The sequence below is a fragment of the Scyliorhinus torazame genome, chromosome 1, assembly GCF_047496885.1.
Source record: "Scyliorhinus torazame isolate Kashiwa2021f chromosome 1, sScyTor2.1, whole genome shotgun sequence".
Taxonomy (NCBI): domain Eukaryota; kingdom Metazoa; phylum Chordata; class Chondrichthyes; order Carcharhiniformes; family Scyliorhinidae; genus Scyliorhinus; species Scyliorhinus torazame.
In genome coordinates, this window is record NC_092707.1 from 133,335,543 (window position 1) to 133,359,328 (window position 23,786).

The window sequence follows — 23,786 nt, forward strand, 5'->3', positions numbered from 1 at the left end:
GCAGCCCTAAGGATGTGGGGGCAATGGAGGCAGCACATGAGATTGGAGGGGTCATCAGTGTGGTCACCGATCTGTGACAACCAGCGGTTTGCCCAGAGGGGGCTGGATGGGGGCTTTCAGAGATGGCAGCGGGCAGGGATTGAGCGATTTGGGGACCTATTCATCCAGGAGGGCTTTCCGACCTTGGAGGCATTAGAGGAGGAGTTCAAGCTGCCGGGTGGGAATGGGTTTTGGTACCTTCAGGTGCGGGACTTTGTAGGGAGGTAGGTTCCAAGCTTTCCTTGCCTCCCCCTGAAGGGATTACAGGACAAGGTGATGTCAAAAACAGGGGTTAGAGAGAGGAGGGTTTCGGAGATATACAAGTTGATGGAGTGGGAAGGGGCCCCTATCAGAGAGGTGAAGAGGAAGTGGGAAGAGGAGCTGGGAGAAGCGCTGGAAATTGAATTGTGGGAAAAAGCCTTCAAGAGAGTCAATTCATCCTCGTCGTGTGCCAGACTTAGCTTGATCCAGTTCAAGATGGTCCACAGAGCCCATATGACAGCAGCCCGGATGAGCAGGTTCTTTGAGGAGGTGGAGGGCAGATGTAGGCGGTGTGGGGGTAGCCCGGTGAACCATGTACATATGTTTTGGGCATGTCCGAAATTGAGGGGATTCTGGCAGGGATTCGCGGACATTATGTCAGAGGTCCTGGAAGGGAGGGTAATTCCGAGTCCAGAACTGGCACTATTTGGGGTATCGGAAGATCCGGGGGCCAAGGGGGGCGAGGGAGGCCGATGTCCTGGCCTTCTCCTCCCTGGTGGACTGGAGATGGATTTTGCTGGGGTGGAAGGACACGGAGCCCCCGAAGTCAGTGATATGGCAGGGCTTCTAAGTCTGGAAAAAAATCAAGTTCGCCTTGAGAGGATCAACTCAGAGGTTCGCCTGGACTTGGCAACCGTTCAGCAATTTCTTCAAGGAAAATTGAATGTCAGCAGTAAGGGGGGTGGGACGGGGGGTGGAGGAAAACAGGAGGCATGGCAATGTTAGATAAGGACAGGGAACTTAGTACACCGGTAATTAAGGAATAGGGCAGGGGTAGTAGAGGACATTGTTTTCTGTTTTTTGTTCTTTTAGGTGTTTTCCGTGTGATGGCCCGCGCGGTTGTTTAAGAAATGTTAATGTGTTAAACTGAAAATTACAAATGCTTCAATAAAATATTTTCCAAAAAAAAAAAACCTCTTTGATGTGGCATTTTATCAAATGCTTTCTTTAAATTAAAGTACAGTACATCCACTGGTTCCTCTTTATCCACTGAACATCTTACTTCCTCAAAGAACTCCAATAAGTAGTTTATACATGATTTCTCTTTCACAAAAGCAGGCTGACTCTGCCTAATTACTTCAAATTTTTCCAAGCGCCCTGCTGCAGCTTAATAATAACTTCCAAAATGTTTCCAATAACAGATGTTAAGCTAACTAGCCTGTGGTTTCCCACTTTCTGTCTCACTCCATTTTGGACAATGGAGTTAGGGTGGCACGGTAGCACAGCACCAGGGACCCGGGTTCAATTCCCGGCTTGGGTCACTGTCTGTGCAGGGTCTGCACGTTCTTCCTGCGTCTGCACGGGTTTCCTCCGGGTGCTCCGGTTTCCTCCCACAAGTCCCAAAAGACGTGCTTGTTAGCTGAATTGGACACTCTGAATTCTCCCTCAGTGTACTCGAACAGGCGCCGGAGTGTGGCGACTCAGGGATTTTCAGAGTAACTTCATTGCAGTGTTAATGTAAGCCTACTTGTGACACCAACAAAGATTCTTCTTCTTATTGTTACATTTGCTATCTTGCAATCTAATGGCACCTTCCCCGAATCAAGACGTTTTGGAAAATTCAAACAAATGCATCAACTCACTACATAGAACATACAGTGCAGTGCAGAAGGAGGCCATTCGGGCTATCAAGTCTACACCGACCCACTTAAGCCCTCACTTCCACCCTATCCCCGTAACCCAATAACCCCTCCTAATCTTTTTGGTCACTAAGGCTTAATAATAACAAGGCCAATCCACCTAACCTGCACGTCTTTGGACTGTGGGAGGAAACCGGAGCACCCGGAGGAAATCCACGCAGACATGGGGAGAACGTGCAGACTCCGCACAGACAGTGACCCAGCGGGGAATCGAACCTGGGACCCTGGTGCTGTGAAGCCACAGTGCTATCCACTTGTGCTACAATGCTGCCACTAGACACATCTTTTAAGACCCTCAGATGAAGTACATCAGGCCCCAAACACTTATCAGCCTCAAATTTCAATAATTTTGATTTTAATTTTCCTGAGTTCCTCCATCCCTTCCATTTCCTGATTTATAGCTGCTTCTGGGATGTTACTTACATCCTCTATAGTGAAGACTGATGCAAAATACCTGCTTAATTCATCTGCCATTTTCTTGTTTTCCATTATCAATTTTCCAGACTCACTTTCTATAGGACCAATGCTCATTTTGTTAACTTGTTTCTTTAAAAAATATTTAGAGAAACACTACCTGTTTTTATATTTCTGGTTAGATTTCCCTCAAATTTTTCCTTCATTAATCTTTTAACCATCCTTTGTTGTTCCTTATATTCTTTCCAATCCTCAGATCTTCGACCTGTCTTTGCTCAATTATGTACTTTTTTCTTGAAGTTAGATAACTTCCTGGCTCCCCAGTGTCGTGTTTAGGAGGTACCTCAATGGTGTGCTTGGGATTCCCCCCTAGGAAGTTTCTATATAAGGGTTTGCCGGCAATTGCCCAGAATTGCTAACTTCCCCTGGACAAATGTGCTTGGCTGGAAACAATCCGACAGAAGCAATTTAAAATGTTAACTTTGGATGGTTCTGTTTGATAGTTATTCTGAAAGTTAGAACGGAAAAAAAAAAATCACTTCTAACTCCAGAGTAAATATTTAAACACCCAGACCGAGCCTCACATGGGACACGACGCACACACACACACACACACACACACACACACACACGAACCCACAGCAGATCCCCCACACAACCCGACCCGATTTCCCCCCTCCCCCCAAACGTCCATGGGGCTGGATTCTCCGCACCCCGACCCCGAAATCGCGGCTGGCGCGGGGGCAGAGAATCCATTTTCCCGCACGGAATCGGGACTGGCGCCGGTTCCCCAATTCTGTGGGCCACGAAAAGTGAAGTCCTCTTGCCGAGCACCTACCTGGAGCCATTCTCCGCCCACGACCGGCCGAAGTCCCGACAGCGTGGATCTAATGTGGTCCAGCCGGTCCATGACTCAGTCCGCCGCTGCTCTGGTTGGAGGCGGGCCGATCGGAAGGCAGTGGGGGCCTGAAACGCGGCCCGGGAAATGTTTGTGCGGGCGGACAGGGTCGGGCACGCGGCCGATCGGGGGGGTCTATTTTCAGGGTCTGGCTCCGCGGTCCAAGTCCGTGATGGAGCACGGCGCAGCCGCTAGAGGCCGCCATCGTGCACATTGGCAGCCTCCGACCCGCAAGTGCAGGGGCCCGTATCTGCAGCAAAAGCTGCTAGATCTATGCCAGGTCCCTGCTAGCCCCCAGCAGGGCTAGGAATATATGGCCCTTTCACGGCAGTTTTTCTGGCATGTAAGTCCACAGTTTTGACGCGGCGTGGGTCCAAATACGTAGAATCCAGCCCATGGTGTTCCCCATGGATCTGTGTTGCTTTTGTTTACTGACACATATATTCACGGTTTTGACGAAGGAATATGTCTAAGTTTGCACTTGACATTAAGTTAATCATTGTGGAGATGAGAATAGGAAGTTACAAAGAGGAAGAACCAGATTAAATGAGTGGGCAAAACAATGACAGATTGAGTTTAACAAATTTGAATCTGATAACTTTTTTAACGAAGATGGGAGATCCAAGTGCTGTGGAGCAGCAAGTACACAAATTACCAAAAAAAGGATATGTTGTAGTTTCACTAGAGAACAAAAATCCTCCTACATTTGTTTATCACTGCAGAGACCAGATGGACATTTTCCACAGATAAAATGGGAACTTCCACTTTAAACAGATAGACTCCCTTACCACTGGAACGGTGATAGGTTGTTTTGCCATTCCCCCATATGTTACTGTAGTCCCTCCTTTCCTGCATTAGAAAGATACAAAAGACAGTGCCTATTGGTAACAAAAGTTATATATAAATAAATTTCAAAACAACTTTGTACTTACAGTGCAGAGAATATTATGATTGATTGGTGTAGAATTTGCAACATTTTCTATCATTAAAACCCATTTTGTAAACCTATTTGGGACTGGAGTCTCTGCAGGGCGATTCAACATGATAAAGAACTCGAGTCCCTTTGATTACTGACTCATGACCATAATCTAATATGACAGGACCTTAGACCAGATTTGAAATTTCTTTTCAGTGTATTTCACATTAAGACACGGTTTGTTGATTCTGGAACCATTTTAAATGTAGTACTCCTGTGGTGCTGTGCTGAATTCAACCAGGTTTTACTGCAGAGTCAATTCAATGTAATCATTATGCACGCATATGTTATAAATTATAATTTTATTTTTATTATTGTGTCTTCTGACTTTCAATGCTTTTAGGGGGAAAGTACGCTTGAGCGGACATCAAAACCGCTGTGGGCCAGATCTGAGTGCTGTGCAGGAACTAACCATTTGCCCTGCTGCTGGCAGAGAGCAAAACTCCCCATCCTGTCCTTGGAGATGTCAGTACTTTTGTGAGCACATGCACCATGTCATTAATGTTACAAAAGTACTTACAATGGTACCTTTACCATTGAAAACCTCCTGAAAGGTAAATTAGGTATTAGTTGACATTTGATGTAGATACAAAAATAGAAAATGCTGGGTAATTACAGAAGGTCACCACCACTCACAATTCCTTCGGGCGCGATTCTACAGAAAGATTTCTAAGTGTGGTAGCGAGTGGGAACTGCAGCAAGTTTCCCGGCGCTCGGCCCAGTGAGCCCAGCAATGCTATTCAACGTTAATTGGTCCACTTAACGAGGTCCCATGGGCTTCACGCTGCAAATGAAGTCTTGCCAGCTGATTCCGCAGCACCACGCTCGCAACAATGTCGAGCAACACTAAAGCAGCACTTGCTCAGCCAACCTCAGTCAGCTCGCAACAATGGCGTCCAGGAGACCGACCCCAAGATTCGAGGAAACAGATCTGGGGAGGCTCTTAGATCTTTGTCTTTTTGTCCGCAACATCTTTGTCTTGTTCCCCTGAGGGTCTTGGAGGGTCAGCCACAGGCCAGCCAATGCTACCTGGGATGAGGTGGCGGTGGATGTGAGCACCGTGAGTGTGACCAGGAGGTCTGGCTTCCAGTGCCGGAAAAAGATCAACGAGTGAGTAGACACCAACACCACCCCCCCCCTCAACTCTCCATGCGACCCCCAACCCTCCTTCTACCACTCCCCTCTCCCTTCAACTCCCAACCCTCACTTCACCTCCCCTCTTCCTTCATTCCCCCCCCAACCCTTCCATTATGATCCCCTTCCACCACTGTGAACCACGCATGTGGCTAACAATGCCCTCTCCGTGTCTCCTCAGGAAAAGCTTTCCCACAATCGCTGGGAGAGGGCCCAGACTGGTGGAGGTATGAAAGACTTAGGAATCCTCAGCTCTTTCGAGGAGCGTGCCCAGGAGGTGACTGGGGTGGCCGAGGACAGGGCGGTCACCCACGTAGAGGTTGGCAGACCTCGCAGAGGTGAGCAACCACCGGGCACCACCTGGAGGACTTGTCAAATGTGAGTTGTGATTGCCTTACTGACTGACCCATCCCTCTCACTGACCACATGTCCATTCTCCCACAGGTTCTCCATCCGACGGCGACGGCCCACCCTGGGTGGTACCCTCTCCAGCCTCCCATGAGACCACCTTGGAGGGGTGCTCCGAGGAAGACATGATCGAGGCGTCACAGCTGTCATCCCCACCCTCCACCCACGCAGAAATGTTAGTGGGGCACAATCTGGCGAGCACCACAAGCTGCTGATGCACATCAGATGGAGGCAGGAACCCCCAGGCGAGACAGCAGTCAGAGGTCTTCTGGATCTCCTCCCCAACTCTTCCTTTACACCTCTCCTCCCACCAAGGACCCAGCTGGGTCCCAGCTTGATGCTGAGCCTGTGGAAGAGGTACTCCGTAGCTGATGGAAATGATAGGGAGTGGTCAGGACATTCAGAGGTAGATGTCAGCGACACTACAGCAGATCCATGGCCAATTGGAGGAGTCCCAGAGGCTAGGGTGCACAAGATGTCACCGGCAAGTATGGCACCGAGGTCAAAAATGCGAGGGCGGTGACTGCAGTGGAGAGTCTGGTGCACGACAGCGGCACCTTTAGTGAAGGTGTCCAAGGTGTCACACAGTCAGTGACGGCCATGGCTGGGAGAGTCTCGGCAAAATGTCCGCCTCATTTGGGATGTTACCCAGTGCTAGTTTGACCTTGATGAGGTTCCGCAGGACATGGACCGCTCTCAGTTGGGAATGGCTGAGGCGCTGCGGAGCTTGTCCCAGTCGCAGGTGGGCATTGCCGAGGCGCTGCAGAGCATGTCCCAGTTACTGAGGAGTAGCGCCCAAGGCATCGACACAATAGTGCAGACCGTTGGGAACTACCAGGGCTGGCAGAGCCAAATGATGCAGTGTCAGCTGGGATTCGAACCAGCTGCCTCTCCATCCCAAGGTGAACCCCGGGGTCCAATAGGCACCAACCGTGAAGAGGGGGTGCTGGGTGCCAATCCGGACCCGTCCCATGGAGTGGCGACGGTGGCCATCAGCTCCACCGAGTTTCACCGCTCTGATGAGGCCATGTCTCACAATCAGCACCCGGAACAGGGCGGCACGGCTGTGCATGTGCCGCTGACATGTGCGCCATGGCCCTCCGGCCCCGAGGACGTCCGCCTAGGTCATCGAAGGCTACGGGACGAGGTAAGCAGCTGGCTGCCTCCACCCATGATGTGCATCCTGGGGTAGCGGTAGAGCTTGGAAGGCAAAGCACATCGAGGATCACTGAGGGCACCGGGAGAGGGGGAGAGGATGCGGGGCGGTGTGTGGATGGAGGGTGAGGGGGCAGGGGGCTGCAGCATGGGAGAGTGGGAAATTGTAAAACACAATAAACACCCTTGTGCATAACAAGCATGACGCCTCTGTCACTTTGTTTTTCAATGCAAGCCGACCTCCAAACCCTTGATCCATCTCTCCAGACATTCCCCACTCCCCGGGCAAACCACATGCAGGTGATGGGTGTGAGCGAGCACTCATCAGGCAGGCAGGGGTCAGACTATGGCATAGATTGAGGAACATTGGCCCTCAGCTCTCTACGGGTTATCATAACCTCCCTGCCCTCAACAGTGACCTGCTGACGGTGCCTACATAGTCCCAGTGCCCTGGAGTGATGTAACACATACCCTGGGAGGGTGGGAGATGGGGTTGGGTAAGGTAGCGAAGACAGACCAGGCCATGTCCTAAGTAAATCGGTCTAGTATGAGTTCCTCCCTGGCCCTCCGGGTAGGCCGGGCCCTCGCTGCTGCCGCCTGTCCTGCAGCCTCCGGCTGGTCCTCCGGTTCGTCCTCCGATTCCTTCCTGGGTTCGTCCTCCAGCCTCTGCTGGTCCGGCGCCACCTCATCATCCTTGTCCTCCTCCTCTTATGAGGTGGCCACATCTTCCTCGTCACTAGCCTCCAAGTCATCGACCCTCTGCTGTGCGAGGTAGTGGAGGACCCAGCAGACCACCAAAAAGCGAGTGACCCACCGGGGTGTGTACTGGAGTGCGCCACCAGAGCAGTCGAGGCATTGGAACCACACCTTGAGGAGTCCGATGCATCACTCAATCACTGCCCGGGTGGCCTTTTGGACCTCATTGTACTGGGTCTCCGCTTCGGTCTCCAGCCTCCGAACCGGCGCCATTATCCAGGTCCTCCAACAGCCAGCTGCCCATCCTGGGGTGGTCCTCGAAGAGGCCGGGGATGACCGACTGCCCCAGGATGTAGTTGGTGTGCTCGCTCCCCGGGAAGCGTGCACATTTGTGCATCATCTTCATGCGGTGGTCACACACATGCTGTATGTTGAGGGAGTGGAACCCCTTTCTGTTAACGTAGGGCACTCCCAGATAGCCCGGTGAATGCAGGGCAACATGCGTGCTATCCATTACCCCCCCTGGACCTGGGGCATTCCGGCGATGGCGGAGATACCTGCTGCCTGGGTATCTTGCTGGGCTTGGTCCATGTCAAAATTGATGTAGTTTTCTGCCTGGGCAAACAGGGCATCCGTGACCTGTCAGGTGCACCTGCGGGTTGAGGCCTGCAAGATACCACACATGTCCCCACTCGAGCCCTGGAATGATCCCGAGACATAAACGATCAGGGCTGCGGTGAACTTGACGGCTAGAGAGAGCAGGTGTCCTCCTCCTCCATGTGGTGCCAAATCCACGGGGACATCGAACAGGTGTCGCAGTCTCCTTGTTGAGGCGGAGCCTCCTGTGGCACGCGCTGTCTGTCATCTGTTCAAACAACTAGCGACATATGTACACCCTGGGCTGTCGCGGGACTCCCCTTCTGGCTCCCTCCCTGGCCTGATGGGCGGCCTGGTCCTCAGGGTGTGGGGCGTGGTCTGGCACATAGTCCGCCGCCTCGAGCATCTGCTGACATTGCTGCCACTGCCGTTGCCAGCGTCTGGCCTCCTGGCTTGCAGCAGCACCACTAGGGCAAGTTCTGCTGGATCCAAAATCCCTGCCATAGCTGTAAGACAATGGGAGAGGGAGACTGACAAACAGCGATGGCACCCACCCCGGGCCCTCCATTCCCCCAAAGATTCCCCCCCCCCACACCTGGAATGCCCTGTCTATGCACTCCCCTCACTGAATCCCAGACTCTGTACCCAGGACACTCGCTCACAACGTCACCCGGACCAGCACTGGTCCCCTCCCCATGGCACTCACCCACCCTCCAGCCATGGACATATCCCCAGAGCTGTTTCCCATCCCCTCGGTGTTCAGATGTTGGCTGCTGCATGTTCAGACACAGTGTCCAGGAATTACAGTCTGATTGGGATGCTAGACAACGACTCCTTCATGCAACATAGTCGACCCACCCATGGGAATCCACTTGGGTTGCGTGAAGCGCTCACTTAACCAAGATTGCCAATTCCCAATTAGCAATAGCCTTCAGCCGCACAGCCAGAGGCCTCAGTATTTGGTAGGGGTTATGGGCGGTCGGTGGGGCAGACGTGTAGGGACAACGAGTGGCCCACGAATGGATACACACGATCAGGGGTTGGCATGGTGGTGCTGTGTGCGGTTGCCCCTGCAGTGCCTCCCCCCCACCTTCCCATGGCGGCCACCCCTGCAGAGGGGTCCCACCCAGCCGAGAGTCCTCCATCCCCCGCTGCGCAGTGGGGTGGCGCAAGTCCAGTGCCCCTGTGAGCAAAGATGGCTACTCACCTCCTCACAGAAGCACTGCCGCCAGGTTCACCATTTTCAAAAGGAGCCAGCGTGACCACTTCCTGGGGAGGCCGTGAATCACGGATAAGGGGTGGTTCAATTAATTATATGGAAATAGAGCTTAAGTGGTGATAATTGGTTTCTCACCATGCTATGTCGAGATTCCGATTGTACCTACGGGAACATGCCGGTTGCACTGCAAACTGTTTGGTGCTTGGCGCGGTTCTTGTTTTTGACCTGTCCCGCTATTCACCGGACTAGTTTCGCTCGAGCGAGAGCGCAACGAGGCTGCAGAATCGCGCCCTTTGTCTTTTTGTCCACAACATCTGTGTCAATCTCCACCTATCACTGGCCTTCTATCCAGCCCTCCATGCCCCCCCCCCCCCCCCCAACCATCTCCTCCTCCAACAGTATAAATCTCATCCTATTTCCAGTTCTCTCCAGCATTGACAAACAATCAACCAGTCACAAAACGTTAGCTCCGTTCTCTCCCCATAGATGTGGTCAGATCTGCTGAGATTTTCTGTTTTAGTTTCAGATTCCAGCATCTGCAGTATTTTGCGGTTATCTTGATGTAGGTACACTGTTTAATTCCGCAGAAGTCTGACCAGTTACAGCACTTTTGCTGCAATTTTTGATTCAATTAAATTGCAAATCTGCAGCTTGAATGGATTGCTCCAGAGGAAAGTGTCCAAGTGTTTGTAAAGCAACATGTGAGCATCAAAAATGACTGGGGTGGGGAAGGAAACTGTAAATGTGACTGGAGTAAGACAGCGGCATATAATGAAACACACAACACAAAGGTAAATTTGCATCAGTGTGGGTCAGTGAAGAAAAGTTTCAATACAAAAAAACTGTTAGGCTCACTGCTGGGGTCCAATTCACAAATGCATGAGTAACTTTCCTTTGTGCATTCCTTTCAGGCTCATTCAAAGAGTACAACCTTCAGATGAACCCATTGGTAATCCCTTTTTCTAAAATTCACATCATTAATTCAACTTGGCAATGCTGTCTCCTGCAGTCTTGTTACTCACTCTAAATGTCGCAGGATCTCTGTAGCACTCTTGCCTCCAACACCATTTAAAGCGAGACGTGGTCTTGGAACTTTCTGTTTGTAGGAAAAGCAGCAAAAAATATTTTTAAATATTTAAATTATTTTAAAATATTTTCTGTCGGTACAACAGTCCAACTTAAATTTGTACATTAATAGAAGCACTTTTCTCCTAGTCACTAATTTGGCTGGAAATGTTTGCATATGCGCTTAAGTGGCCGCATGGGTGGCACGGTAGCACAGTGGCTAGCACTGCTGCTTCACATTGCCAGGGTCCCAGGTTCGATTCCCGACTTGGGTCACTGTCTATGCGGCGTCTGCACGTTCTCCCCGTGTCTTTGTGGGTTTCCTCCGGGGACTCCGGTTTCCTCCCACAAGTCCCGAAAGATGTGCTGTTAGATAATTTGGACATTCTGAATTCTCCCCGTGTACCCGAACAGGCACCGGAAAGTGGCGACTTGGGACTTTTCACAGTCACTTCACTGCAGTGTTAACGTAAACCTACTAGGGACAATAAAGATAAAGATTATTTAAGTTCTCCATATGAAAAAGTGAAAACAAGAAGGGTAGATAGAGTCAAGTGCTGCATTAAAAATAATTTGTTTCTGTCAATTATGCGAGTACGCAGGTTCTTCAAAACAAGCTAATTAGTTCCATGCACTTTTATTGCTGAACTCATAATCTACAAATATCAAAATCAGTCCATTACAAATTGTTCTGTTCAATGAAAATAACATCCTTTTTACATATCCTAACCAGGCACTTCCCCAGCAAATGGGAGCTTGTGCTGAAATTGAAATCTGCTGCAATGAAATTTCGACAAAAGTATTAAACAAAAATAACCCTTTTTGAAATACGTTGCATCTATAAAATTAAGTCTTCAGTGGGCGGCACGGTTGCACAGTGGTTAGCACAGTTGCATCACAACTCCAGGGTCCCAGGTTGGATTCCTGGCTTGGGTCACTGTCTGTGTGGAGTCTGCACGTTCTCCCCGCGTCTGCGTGGGTTTCCTCCGGGTGCTCCGGTTTCCACCCACAGTCCAAAGATGTGCGGGTTAGGTGGATTGGCCATGCTAAATTGCCCTTAGATTAGGTGGGGTTACTGGGTTACGGGCTGGGGCGGAGGTGCGGGCTTAAGTGGGTGCTCTTTCCAGGAGCCGGTGTAGATTTGATAGGCCAAATTGCCTCCTTCTGCACTGTAATTTCTATGATTCTCTGACTTGTGATTAATCTTTGTTCTTACATTGCACAGCTTGTGAACAGCTGTTATGATCAGGTGAGAAGTGGGAGAATGGCTCCCCTCTCTTTCCACCTCTTGGTTGGCTGTAACATGTTGTTTTTAAGATTTTCCAAATTCTGAGTGTTTAACAGTTTTAGTGCGGTAACAGTAAAAGACACAGAGACAAGTTTTCTTGTACATTTTAAAAGAGAAGGATATTGTATTTATTGTACTTAATACCCAATCTTATAAAAATAATAAACATACATATGCATTCAAGAGTTCACACGAACGTGTATGTCTGTGTGCGCATGTATGTCTAAGTAACAAGGTGGGAGGGCGGGCTAAATTGATTAAGGTTCCAAACACAATGTAAATTGTATACATATCCTGTAGATTGTTTGCCTGGATGGTTTCACACCAAGCTCGGTAGTCCTTCTGGATTCTGCGTTGGCAGACCATTGTGGTCTTTTTCTCTGGAGTCAGCAGCTGCTGTGTTGATATTCAAGACGATGGGTGCAATTCTCTGGAAAGATTTCCAAGTATGTTAGCGAGCGGGAATTGTCACGAGCTTCCCGGCACTTGCCCCAGCGAGGCCAGCAATGCTATTCAAAATTAATAGGTCCACTTAACGAGGTCTCACGGCTTCTTACTGCAAATGAAGGCTCACCAGCTGATTTGCCGGGTCCGTGCTCGCCAGCCCCCGCTAATAAGGTCAAGAAGCACTTAAGATGCACTTGTTCAGCCAACCCCAACCAGCTCGCAACATTGACACCCAGCAGACCAGCCCGAACATTTGGGGACGCAGAGCTGGAGAGGCTGCTAGACGCTGTGGAGGCCAAGAGAGAAGTCCTGTTCCCCAGAGGGTCCAGGAGGGTTAGCCATAGGACAGTCAGTGCTGCCTGGGTCAAGGTGGTGGAGGCAGTGAGCTCGGGGTGTGTGACCAGGACGATTAGCCTCCAGTGCAGGGAGGTCAATGGCCTACACTGGGCAGCATGAGTGAGTAGACACCAACACCCACCGCCCTCCCCCCTCAACCCCACCCCCCAGAGAGCTCTCTCCCCCTCACCATGGGAGCATCCACACCCCTTCCCCCCTCCAGCCCCTCAACCGCTCCTTCACAACCCCCCCTCCCATCACTGTGAACCACACGTGTGGCAAACGATGCCATCTCTGTGTCTGAGATTATCAGGATCCTCATCACCATCGGGCCCTGGCACCAGCCATATGGGTGCACCCACTCCCCCACCCCACCACAGTGCCCCCCCCCCCATGGCTCCGAACATCCCACCCAACCGGCAGCCAACCACCAGGGGCAATCTGGGGTCACACCCAAGGCAGTGAGGGCAGTGACAGCCATGGTAATCCTGGCAGCAGGGACGGGCGCCAGGACTGGGGGCACCAACGGGGCCGGATACCGACGGGGCGGGGGTACGGGGGTGGGTGGTGGGGTGGGTGGGACATGCATGTGCGGGGCTTGCAGTGCCAACCGGGGCCATAGTGTAGCCCATGGAACCTGGATGGGCACGGGAGTATGCGCCATGCTAACATGTTGGCCTTCCACCCCCTGCAGACAATGGCATTCGGACATCAACCTGCGATGCTGACCACTGTGGTGATGGCCACAGCCCTGCGAGATTCCCTGTGGCCGTGTGAGCAGGGCCGCTTAGAGAGGAGGGGGAAGCTGCAGAAGAGGAACGAGCTGCAGAGGGGCAGGTGGCGGCTGCACAGGCTGGAGGACCGGCCGCCCAACAGGCTGAGGAGGAGGAGGTGCCATGGAGGCGCCACGAGGCCCTGTGTGTACTGGCGCCACATGGCGTTCGAGGACCTGCCGGACCGGACATGCCGACGGAGACTGTGGATGAGCAGAGGGACAGTACAACACATCTCCCAGATGATGGCACACCTACCCAGCCAGGTCCAATGGGGAACGGTGGCCCTGGTTGGCACTGCGAACCCTGCCCTGCATGTTCCCTCTCCCCCCGCAGCCCTGGCCCCGTCAATGTCCGGCACCTGTGGGGGCCTCTGGCCCTGGCATCTGTCCCTGTTGCCAAAGGTACCATCGGCTGATGAGGCCCTTACAAGTGGCACGTTCCACGTACATTGTCAGCTGTTGCGGGGATGGTGGGGGTGGGGGGAGGCGGTTTGGGGGACGTTCTTGCTTTTATGATATGTTTTTGTATTTATATAGGAATTTTAAAATGTTCAATAAAAATATTTAAAAAAAAAGAAAATCCATTCACATTGGTATGAGGGCAGAACTACATGAAACCCAACTGGTATCCGAAGGCATTCATCTGGCACGCAGACTTGCTCGGTGTGCTCATGAGAGAGCATTGCTTAGGGGAGGTAATGCCCGGACACTGCCCCTAGCACTGCCCGGGAAATGCCGGGGTTCTCGGCTGAACTCCTTAGCGCTGGAGCAGCCTAAAAATGGCACATTGCACCCTGATCCGCATTGTTTGGAGGGAGGGGAGTTGGAAATGGGCGAATCAGAGTCTAATAGAAGATGAATGACTGATAAAAGAACCAACTGTGGCGTGAACAAAATAACTTGATGCAGCAAGTTGTTAAGGTTTGGAATGCACTATCTGAGTCTGGTGAAGGTAGATTCAATTGTGGCTTTCATAAGGGAACAGGAAAAGCACCTGAAAATAAAAGAATTGCTGAACGACAGAGAAGAAACACTCACATTTATATAGTGCCTTTCATGACCACCTGACTTTCCAAGGTGCTTTACAGCCAAAGAAGTGGTTTTGAAACAGTCACTGTTGTAATGTAGGCAAGGGCAAATAAGTGGGACTAGCTGAGTTGCCCTTGCATAAACACTGGGTTGAATGACCGCCTGCACTGTAACCATTCTTATGATTGATTAGGAGAGGTCTAGTGATTAGAAAATTCAACTGAAAGAAAATGTATAGACCATAAGACATAGGAGCGGAAGGCCATTCGGCCCATCGAGTCCACTCCACCATTCAATCATGGCTGATTTCAACTCCATTTACCCGCTCTCTCTCCATAGCCCTTAATTCCTCGAGAAATCAAGAATTTATCAACTTCTGTCTTAAAGACACTCAACGTCCCGGCCTCCACCGCCCTCTGTGGCAATGAATTCCACAGACCCACCACTCTCTGGCTGAAGAAATTCCTCCTCATCTCTGTTCTAAAGTGACTCCCTTTTATTCTAAGGCTGTGCCCCCGGGTCCTAGTCTCCCCTGCTAATGGAAACAACTTCCCTACATCCACCCTATCTAAGCCATTCATTATCTTGTAAGTTTCTATTAGATCTCCCCTCAACCTCCTAAACTCCAATGAATATAATCCCAGGATCCTCAGACGTTCATCGTATGTTAGGCCTACCATTCCTGGGATCATCCGTGTGAATCTCCGCTGGACCCGCTCCAGTGCCAGTATGTCCTTCCTGAGGTGTGGGGCCCAAAATTGCTCACAGTATTCTAAATGGGGCCTAACTAATGCTTTATAAAGCTTCAGAAGTACATCCCTGCTTTTATATTCCAAGCCTCTTGAGATGAATGACAACATTGCATTTGCTTTCTTAATTATGGACTCAACCTGCAAGTTTACCTTTAGAGAATCCTGGACTAGGACTCCCAAGTCCCTTTGCACTTCAGCATTATGAATTTTGTCACCGTTTAGAAAATAGTCCATGCCTCTATTCTTTTTTCCAAAGTGCAAGACCTCGCACTTGCCCACGTTGAATTTCATCAGCCATTTCTTGGACCACTCTCCTAAACTGTCTAAATATCTTTCTGCAGCCTCCCCACCTCCTCCATACTACCTGCCCCTCCACCTATCTTTGTATCATCGGCAAACTTAGCCAGAATGCCCTCAGTCCCGTCATCTAGATCGTTAATATATAAAGAGAACAGCTGTGGCCCCAACACTGAACCCTGCGGGACACCACTCGTCACCGGTTGCCATTCCGAAAAAGAACCTTTTATCCCAACTCTCTGCCTTCTGCCTGACAGCCAATCGTCAATCCGTGTAAGTACCTTGCCTCGAATACCATGGGCCCTTATTTTACTCAGCAGTCTCCCGTGAGGCACCTTATCAAAGGCCTTTTGGAAGTCAAGATAGACAACATCCATTGGCTCTCCTTGGTCTAACCTATTTGTTATCTCTTCAAAGAACTCTAACAGGTTTGTCAGGCACGACCTCCCCTTACTAAATCCATGCTGACTTGTCCTAATCTGACCCTGCACTTCGAAGAATTTAGAAATCTCATCCTTAACAATGGATTCTAGAATCTTGCCAACAACCGAGGTTAGGGTAGCTTTGACAGAATCAAGTAATATTTGAAGCAGTTATAGAATATAAAGACAACATAAAATCCAATAGTGTCACAGTCCAGCAAGTGTATTAGTAGTCTGTGCAAATGGAATAAGCAAAGCAACAGATTTCATTCAATCCAGACTGTCGGACAAAGGATTGAACTGGAGCTTGGACTTCATCTTTGTGCTTTTTCCCAGTCCCACAGCAAATTACATTCCTTGTCCATAGAAGTTTCAAACTCACAACATAAACAATAAATATCATTTGCATAGAATTTACAATAATGTAAATATTAATTCATAATTATGACATGCCACCACACGCTGAAATCTGCTTTGACAAAATCTTGCTGGGTAGCATTCTGTTCCACTTAATTTACATTTACTCAATTTCAGGTGTAACCCAGATATTCATCAAGGTAGTCATATCTGGAATGGTTGCTGTTTTTGTTCTTTGCACTTTTCTGTTTTAGGTGAATGAGTTGTTGGATGGTATACAGCCTGACAGAAACTGTTCCATGAACATGCCTTCCCCAGAAGGGTCAACGTGGAAGCCAATAGAATAGTTAGTCTGAAACAGCTGGAGGGTTTTACAGGCTCCTGCAATTCATAAGATCAGGGATGGGAAGAAGGGTATCCGCACCCACCAAATAAAAGTACCCATGTTGGACGATAATTCCAAAATTCAGGGCCACAGTTATAATCTCTACCCTGGAGTAAGTTTTGAACCCTACATCTTTTCAGAGGTAGGAACACTATCATTAAGCCATTGGCTCACTTCATATCTGGAGTTATCCATGGTTACCAAACATTTCCAAGGTCTATCAATTCATGTCACTGATTCCAATTCTGCAATTGTTATAAATCACAGATTCTTTGAGCAATAGAATAGTACTGATATATCACAGGAAAATACTGGCTATCCACATTACCCAATGACTGCATTTTTTTGTACTATCCTTCAGAGAGCTCAGTGGCATAATTGTGTGTTAATACATTGGTACTATAAATACAAATTTTGTTTATGGTGGATGCAAAATGTGATGAAACATGTTTAGCAGTTAATAGTTTTGGTTCTTACTTGCAGAATGGAAAGGGAGCTACAATCGCTCCAACAAGCCCTCGTTGGGGTGAACATATTTAAATCAACATACCCGTGGAAGAAAATACTTATCATTTGGACAAAACCTACGAGTCACACAGATTATGATGGCTTCATTCATGGCCAGTGCTGCATTAATTGAACTAATGAAAAATTAACTGAGTTTGCCCGCTGAGAAGAGCTATTTGTGACAGCACAATTGTTGAGGATTGAGCTCAGGTATGATGCTGGGCCCCACTGGCACAGGGATGGACAATCAGTGTTGAGGCTTGCACAGTGAAAAAAATGGCACGTGGTTGATTTTACCAACATTCATTTTATTCATTTCTGAGATGTGGGTGTTGCTGGCTAGGCCAGCATTTATTGCCCATTTCTAATTGCCCTCGAGAAGGTAATGGAGAGCTGCCTTTAACTCCCTAACATTACTGTGGGTGTACCTACACATCAGGGACTGTTGCTCACCAGCACCTTCTGAAGGGTAACTAAGGATGGGCAATAAATGCTGGCCGAGCCAGCAATGCCCATATTGTAAATGATTTTTAAAAACAAATCTGCGGTAAGCAGGTTGGATGAGGTCAAGTATGTTTCTCCCTCGTTTGTTCCCTCACCACCTGTCGCAGACTCAGGGCCCGGCTTGCTTGGTCTGTGGAGATACTACCGAGTCACTCTTGGTGATGGACATTGGAGTCCCCTCATCCAGAGCACATTCTGCGCCCTTGCCACCCTGTGTTTCCTTCAAATTGTATTCTACTTGGAGGAGTATCGATTCATCAGTTAAGGCGGGATGGTACATGGTGATAAGACTTAATGTGGTCCAGAGTAGATGTTGAGGACTGCCAACTGTGTCACCACCTCTGCTGGGTCTGGAGTGGTGAAGTTATGTTTGGAACATTATCTGGAAGGTATGATTCTGTGAATATAACTATGTCAGGCGGCTGCTTGACTGGTCTGTGAGACACCTCTTCCAATTTTGGCACAATTGGATTGGATTTGTTTATTGTCAAGTGTACCGAAGTACTGTGAAAAGTATTGTTCTGCGTACAGTTCAGACAGAACATTCCATACATGAAAAGAAAATACACAGGGCTAACATAAAATACACAATGTAAATACATAGACTCAGGCATCGGGTGAAGCATACAGGATTGCAGTACTTCTCAGTAGAGAAGATCTGTGAAGAGATCAGATCAGTCCATAAGAGGGTCGTTTAGGAGTCTGATAACAGCAGGGAAGCTGTTCTTGAACCTGTTTGTGCGTGTTCTCAGACTTTTGTATCTCCTGCCCGATGGAAGAAGTTGGAAGAGTGAATAGGCCGGGTAGAAGGGGTCTTTGATTATGCTGCCCGTTTTCCTAAGGTAGCGCGAGGTGCAGGCAGAGTCAATGGATGGGAGACGGGTTCAGGTGATGGGCTTGGCGGTGTTCATGGACTCTCTGTAGTTTCTTAAGAGGCTGGGCTGAGCAATTCCCATGCCAGGCTGTGATGCAGCCAGATAGGATGCTTTTTATGGTGCATCTGTAAATATTGGTGAGAGACAATGTGGACATGCCGAATTTCCTTAGTTTCCTGAGAAAGTATAGGCGCTGTGGTGCTTTCATAGAATCATAGAATTTACACTGCAAAGGAGGCCATTCGGCCCATCGCGTCTGCGCCGGCTCTTACAAAGAGCACCCTACTGAAGCCTACGTATCTACCATATCCCCGTAACCCCCACTTAACATTTTTTGGACACTAAGGGCAATTTAGCGTGACCAATCCACCTAACCCACACATCTTTGGACTGTGGCTGGAAACCGGAGCACCTGGAGGAAACCCATGCAGACACGGAGAACGTGCAGACTCCGCACAGGCAATGACTCAGCCGGGAATCGAACTTGAGACCCTGGAGCTGTGAAGCAACTGTGCTGACCACTATGCTACCGTGCTGCCCCTGCAAACTCCACGCAGACGGTGACCTGGGGCCTGAATCGAACCCGAGACCTTGACGCTGTAGGCAGCAATGCTAATCACTGTGCCACGTGCTGCCTTGGTCGTGGGTGGACCAGGACAGATTGCTGGTGATATGCACATCTAGGGATTTGTAGCTGTCAACCATCTCCACTTGAGCCCCATTGATGCAAACAGGGATGTGTACGATACTTTGCTTCCTGAAGTCCATGACCAGCTCTTTAGTTTTGCTGACATTGAGGGAGAGATTGTTGGCTTTACATGACTCCACTAGGTTCTCTATCTCCCTCCTGTATTCTGACTCATCGTTGTTCGAGATCCGACCCACTGTGGTCGTGTCGTCAGCAAACGTGCGGATGGAGTTGGAGCCAAATTTTGCCACGCAGTCGTGTGTGGACAGGGAGTATAGTAGGAGAATAAGTATGCAGCCTTGCGGGGCCCCAGTATTGAGGACTATCGTGGAGGAGGTGCTGTTGTTTATCCTTACTGATTGTGGTCTATGGGTCAGGAAGTCGAGGATCCATTTGCAGAGGGAGGAGCCAAATCCTAGCTTTTGGAGTTTTGATATGAGCTTGGCTAGGATTATGGTGTTGAAGGTGAAGCTGTAGTCAAAAAAGTAGGAATCTGGGGCGGGATTCTCCACTCCCGCGCCGAAGTGCCCACGCCGTTGTGAACGGCGTCGAGGTTCACGATGGTGCGAAACGGCCCCGATCCCGACGGATTCAGGCCCCGACAATGGGCTAAGATCGGGGCCGCTTCATCTACACGCGCCAGGCCTTGTCGCCGCGTAAAGGTGGCGCCGCATAGATGACGTGGCCGGCGCCGCATAACTGCGTCACCTGCGCAGGTTGGCCGGCGCCAACCCGCGCATGCGTGGTTGCCGTCCTCTCTGAGTCCGCCCTGCAAGAAGATGGCGGACGGATCTTGCGGGGCCGTGGAAGGAAGGAGGTCCTCCTTCAGAGAGGACAGCCTGACGATCGGTGGGCACCGATCGCGGGCCATCCCATTTGAGGTACCCCCCGGTGCAGGATCCCCCCCCCCCCCACAACGTTCACGCGCTTTTCCCGACGGCAGCAACCAGGTGTGGACGGCGCCGGGAGAACCCGCCGTTTTGGCCTGGCCGCTCGGCCCATCCGGGCCTGAGAATAGTGGGGGTGCCGGAGAATCACCATTCTGTGTGTCTCCGGCTATTCTCCGGCCTGCGGAACTCGACAGGGCCGTTCCCGCCGCTTGGGAGAATCGCGCGAGGGCGTCGGACCGGCGTCCCTGGAAATTTTGGCGGCCCAGGCGATTCTCCCAACCGGCGCTGGTGTGGAGAATCTCGCCCCTGATGTTGGAGTCCTTGTTGTCGAGATGCTCCAGGGATGAGTGTAGGGCCAGTCCCCTGATGTTAGTAAGGAGGACTTGCCGTTGTTATACTTACAGTTGATGCTGAGTGGCTGGTCCAGTCTCATTCCTTTTTTTAAAAATATATTTTATTCAAATTTTTCGGTCAAACAAAGACAGTACAAAATTTTCCCCTTTTGCAACTTTAAAACAATATAAATAATGATGATGACCGTTTTTTAAAAAAGAATAAATAATATATTAACTAGACGGCAACTGCCAGCAACAAAAATAAAAACTAGCCAATATCCAAAATAATAAAGTCACAAAATCCAATATAAATAACTCATATACAAACACCTGTACAAAACCCCTGAGGGCCCGGATGGGCCCTCCCCTCCCCCCCCCCCTCCCCCCTGGGTTTCTGCTGCTACCTTTCCCATTTCCCTTATCGTTCTGCGAGATAGTCGAGGAACGGTTGCCACCGCCTGGTGAACCCTTGAGCCGAACCTCTTAGTGCGTATTTTCTATTCCCCTGCCCTGTTCCCCAGGGTGCATCACAAACAGCTCACTCTTCCCCATATTCAATTTATATCCTGAAAATTCCCCAAACTCCCTGAGTGTCTGCATTATCTCGGGCATCCCCTCCACTGGGTCCGCGACATACAACAACAAATCATCCGCGTATAGTGACACCCGGTGCTCTTCTCCTCCCCTAAGTACTCCCCTCCACTTCCTAGAGCCCCTCAGCGCTATGGCCAGTGGCTCAATTGCCAACGCAAACAGTAACGGGGACAGAGGACATCCCTGTCTTGTCCCTCTGTATAGACGGAAGTGGTCGGATCTCTGCCTATTTGTAATCACACTTGCCACCGGGGCCCTGTATAGAAGCTGAACCCATCCAATAAACCCCTCTCCAAATCCAAATCTCCTCAACACTTCCCACAGGTAATCCCACTCCACTCTATCAAATGCTTTCTCTGCATCCATCGCCACCACTATCTCCGCCTCCCCCTCCGGCGGGGGCATCATCATCACACCCAACAGCCTCCGTATGTTAGTGTTCAATTGTCTCCCCTTAACAAACCCCGTTTGATCCTCGTGTACCACCCCCGGGATATAATCCTCCATCCTCGTTGCCATCACCTTGGCCAGAAGCTTGGCATCTACATTCAGGAGGGAGATAGGCCTGTAAGACCCACGCTGCAGCGGGTCTTTGTCACTTTTCAAGAGCAGCGATATCGTCGCCTCCGACATCGTCGGGGGCAACGTCCCCCTTTCCTTGGCCTCATTAAAGGTTCTCATCAGAAGCGGGGCCAGCAGGTCCACGTATTTCCTATAAAATTCCACCGGGAACCCATCCGGTCCCGGGGCCTTCCCTGCCTGCATGCTCCCAATCCCTTTTACCACCTCCTCCACCTCAATCTATGCTCCCAGTCCTGTCCTCTCCTGCTCCTCAACCTTCGGGAATTCCAACTGGTCTAGGAAGTGCATCATTCCCTCCTTCCCTTCCGGGGGGCTGAGCCTTATACAGCCTCTCATAAAATGCCTTAAACACCCCGTTCACCCTCTCCGTTCCCCGTTCCATCTCACCCTCCTCATCCCTAACCCCTCCAATCTCCCTCGCCGCCCCCCTCTTCCTCAGTTGTTGGGCCAGTAACCGGCTCGCCTTCTCTCCGTACTCATACTGCACTCCCTGTGCCTTCCTCCATTGTGCCTCCGCCTTGCCTGTGGTCAACAAATCAAATTCCGTGTGCAACCTTCGTCTTTCCCTGTATAGTCCTTCATCCGGGGCCACCGCATACTGCCTATCCACCCTCAAAATTTCTCTCAACAATCTCTCCCTCTCTTTGCTCTCTTGTTTCCCCTTATGGGCCCTTATGGAAATCAGTTCCCCTCTGACCACCGCCTTCAGTGCTTCCCAGACCACTCCCACCTGAACCTCTCCATCGTCATTAGTCTCCAGATACCTTTCGATACATCTCCTTACCCTTACACACACACCCTCGTCCGCCAACAATCCCATATCTAATCTCCACAGTGGGTGCTGTTCCTTTTCCTCTCCTACTTCCAGATCTACCCAATGTGGGGCATGGTCCGAAATGGCTATAGCCGAGTACTCCGTCCCGGCCACCTTCGGGATCAGCGCCCTTCCCAGGACAAAGAAGTCTATCCGAGAATACACCTTGTGGACATGGGAGAAGAAGGAGAACTCTTTACTCCTAGGCCTAGTAAATCTCCAGGGATCCACTCCTCCCATCTGCTCCATGTAGTCCTTGAGCACCTTGGCCGCTGCCGGCCTCCTCCCGGTCCTAGACCTGGACCGGTCCAGCCCTGGATCCAGCACCGTGTTGAAGTCTCCCCCCATTACCAACTTTCCCGCCTCCAGGTCCGGGATACGCCCCTGCATACGCTTCATGAAGTTGGCATCATCCCAGTTCGGGGCATATACGTTCACCAGAACCACCGCCTCACCTTGCAATCTGCCACTTACCATCACGTATCTACCCCCACTGTCCGCCACTATGGCCCACGCTTCAAACAATACCCGTTTCCCCACTAATATTGCCACCCCTCTATTTTTCGCATCCAAGCCCGAGTGAAATACCTGTCCCACCCATCCTTTTCGTAATCTGACCTGATCCGCCAGTTTCAGATGTGTCTCCTGCAGCATGACCACACCTGACTTTAATTTCTTTAGGTGCGCAAGTACCCTTGCCCTCTTAATCGGCCCATTCAGCCCTCTCACGTTCCACGTGATCAACCGGGTTGGGGGGCTCTTTACCACCCCCCGCCCCTCGTCGATTAGCCATCCCCTTTTTTAGACCAGCTCCTCACCCGGTTCCCACGCACCCACTTGTCCCCCCAACGGTGTCCTCTCGTCCCAACCATCCCATCCCGTAGCAGCTCCCCCTTCCCCTTAACAGCAGCAACCCAGTTACCCCCCCCCCCCTCGCTAGATCTTCCTCTAGCGTGATTGCTCCCCCCATGTTGCTTCCAGAAGTCAGCAAAATCTGGCTGACCTCGGCTTCCCCCGTTTATCCTCAGCCTCCCATTGTGTAAGGCTCCCTCCTTCCTGCGCCCCCTTTTCCCGCCACAATTACCATAGCGCGGGAGCAAAGCCCCCGCTTCCCACTCGGCCCCGCCCCTAATGGCGCAGCTCCCTCTCCTTCCCCACCGGCGCCCACAGTTCACCATACCGCCCCCCCCCCCCAATCGAGGGGAAAGAGAAAATTTTCCCCCCCCCTTCCGATTCCCAGTCCCACGCAATCACACCACTACTTTATTATAAAAGTTCTCTCTCTCTCCAGTCTAATCCAGCTTCTCCTCTTCAATGAATGTCCACGCCTCTTCTGCCGTCTTGAAGTAGTGGTGTTTCCCTTGATGTGTAACCCACAGTCTCGCCGGCTGCAGTATACCAAATTTA

At 50.5% G+C, this 23,786-nt stretch overlaps 1 protein-coding gene across 8 annotated transcripts in view; it reads right to left on the reverse strand.

Annotated features, from left to right (window-relative positions):
• The window catches only part of mecr (mitochondrial trans-2-enoyl-CoA reductase), a 371,444-nt gene that overhangs the window by 129,528 nt on the left and 218,130 nt on the right, over positions 1–23,786 (reverse strand). For all 8 annotated transcript variants that reach the window (XR_011942141.1, XM_072500869.1, XM_072500867.1 and 5 more), the window contains exons 7-8: positions 10,460–10,533; positions 4,041–4,101 (exon numbers count right to left, since the gene is read on the reverse strand). Coding sequence is in view for 7 of the 8 variants with exons in the window: in XM_072500869.1 (XP_072356970.1) it covers positions 4,041–4,101; positions 10,460–10,533 (135 nt within the window). In the remaining variant the exon portion in view is untranslated. The remainder of the gene's footprint in view (positions 1–4,040; positions 4,102–10,459; positions 10,534–23,786) is intronic.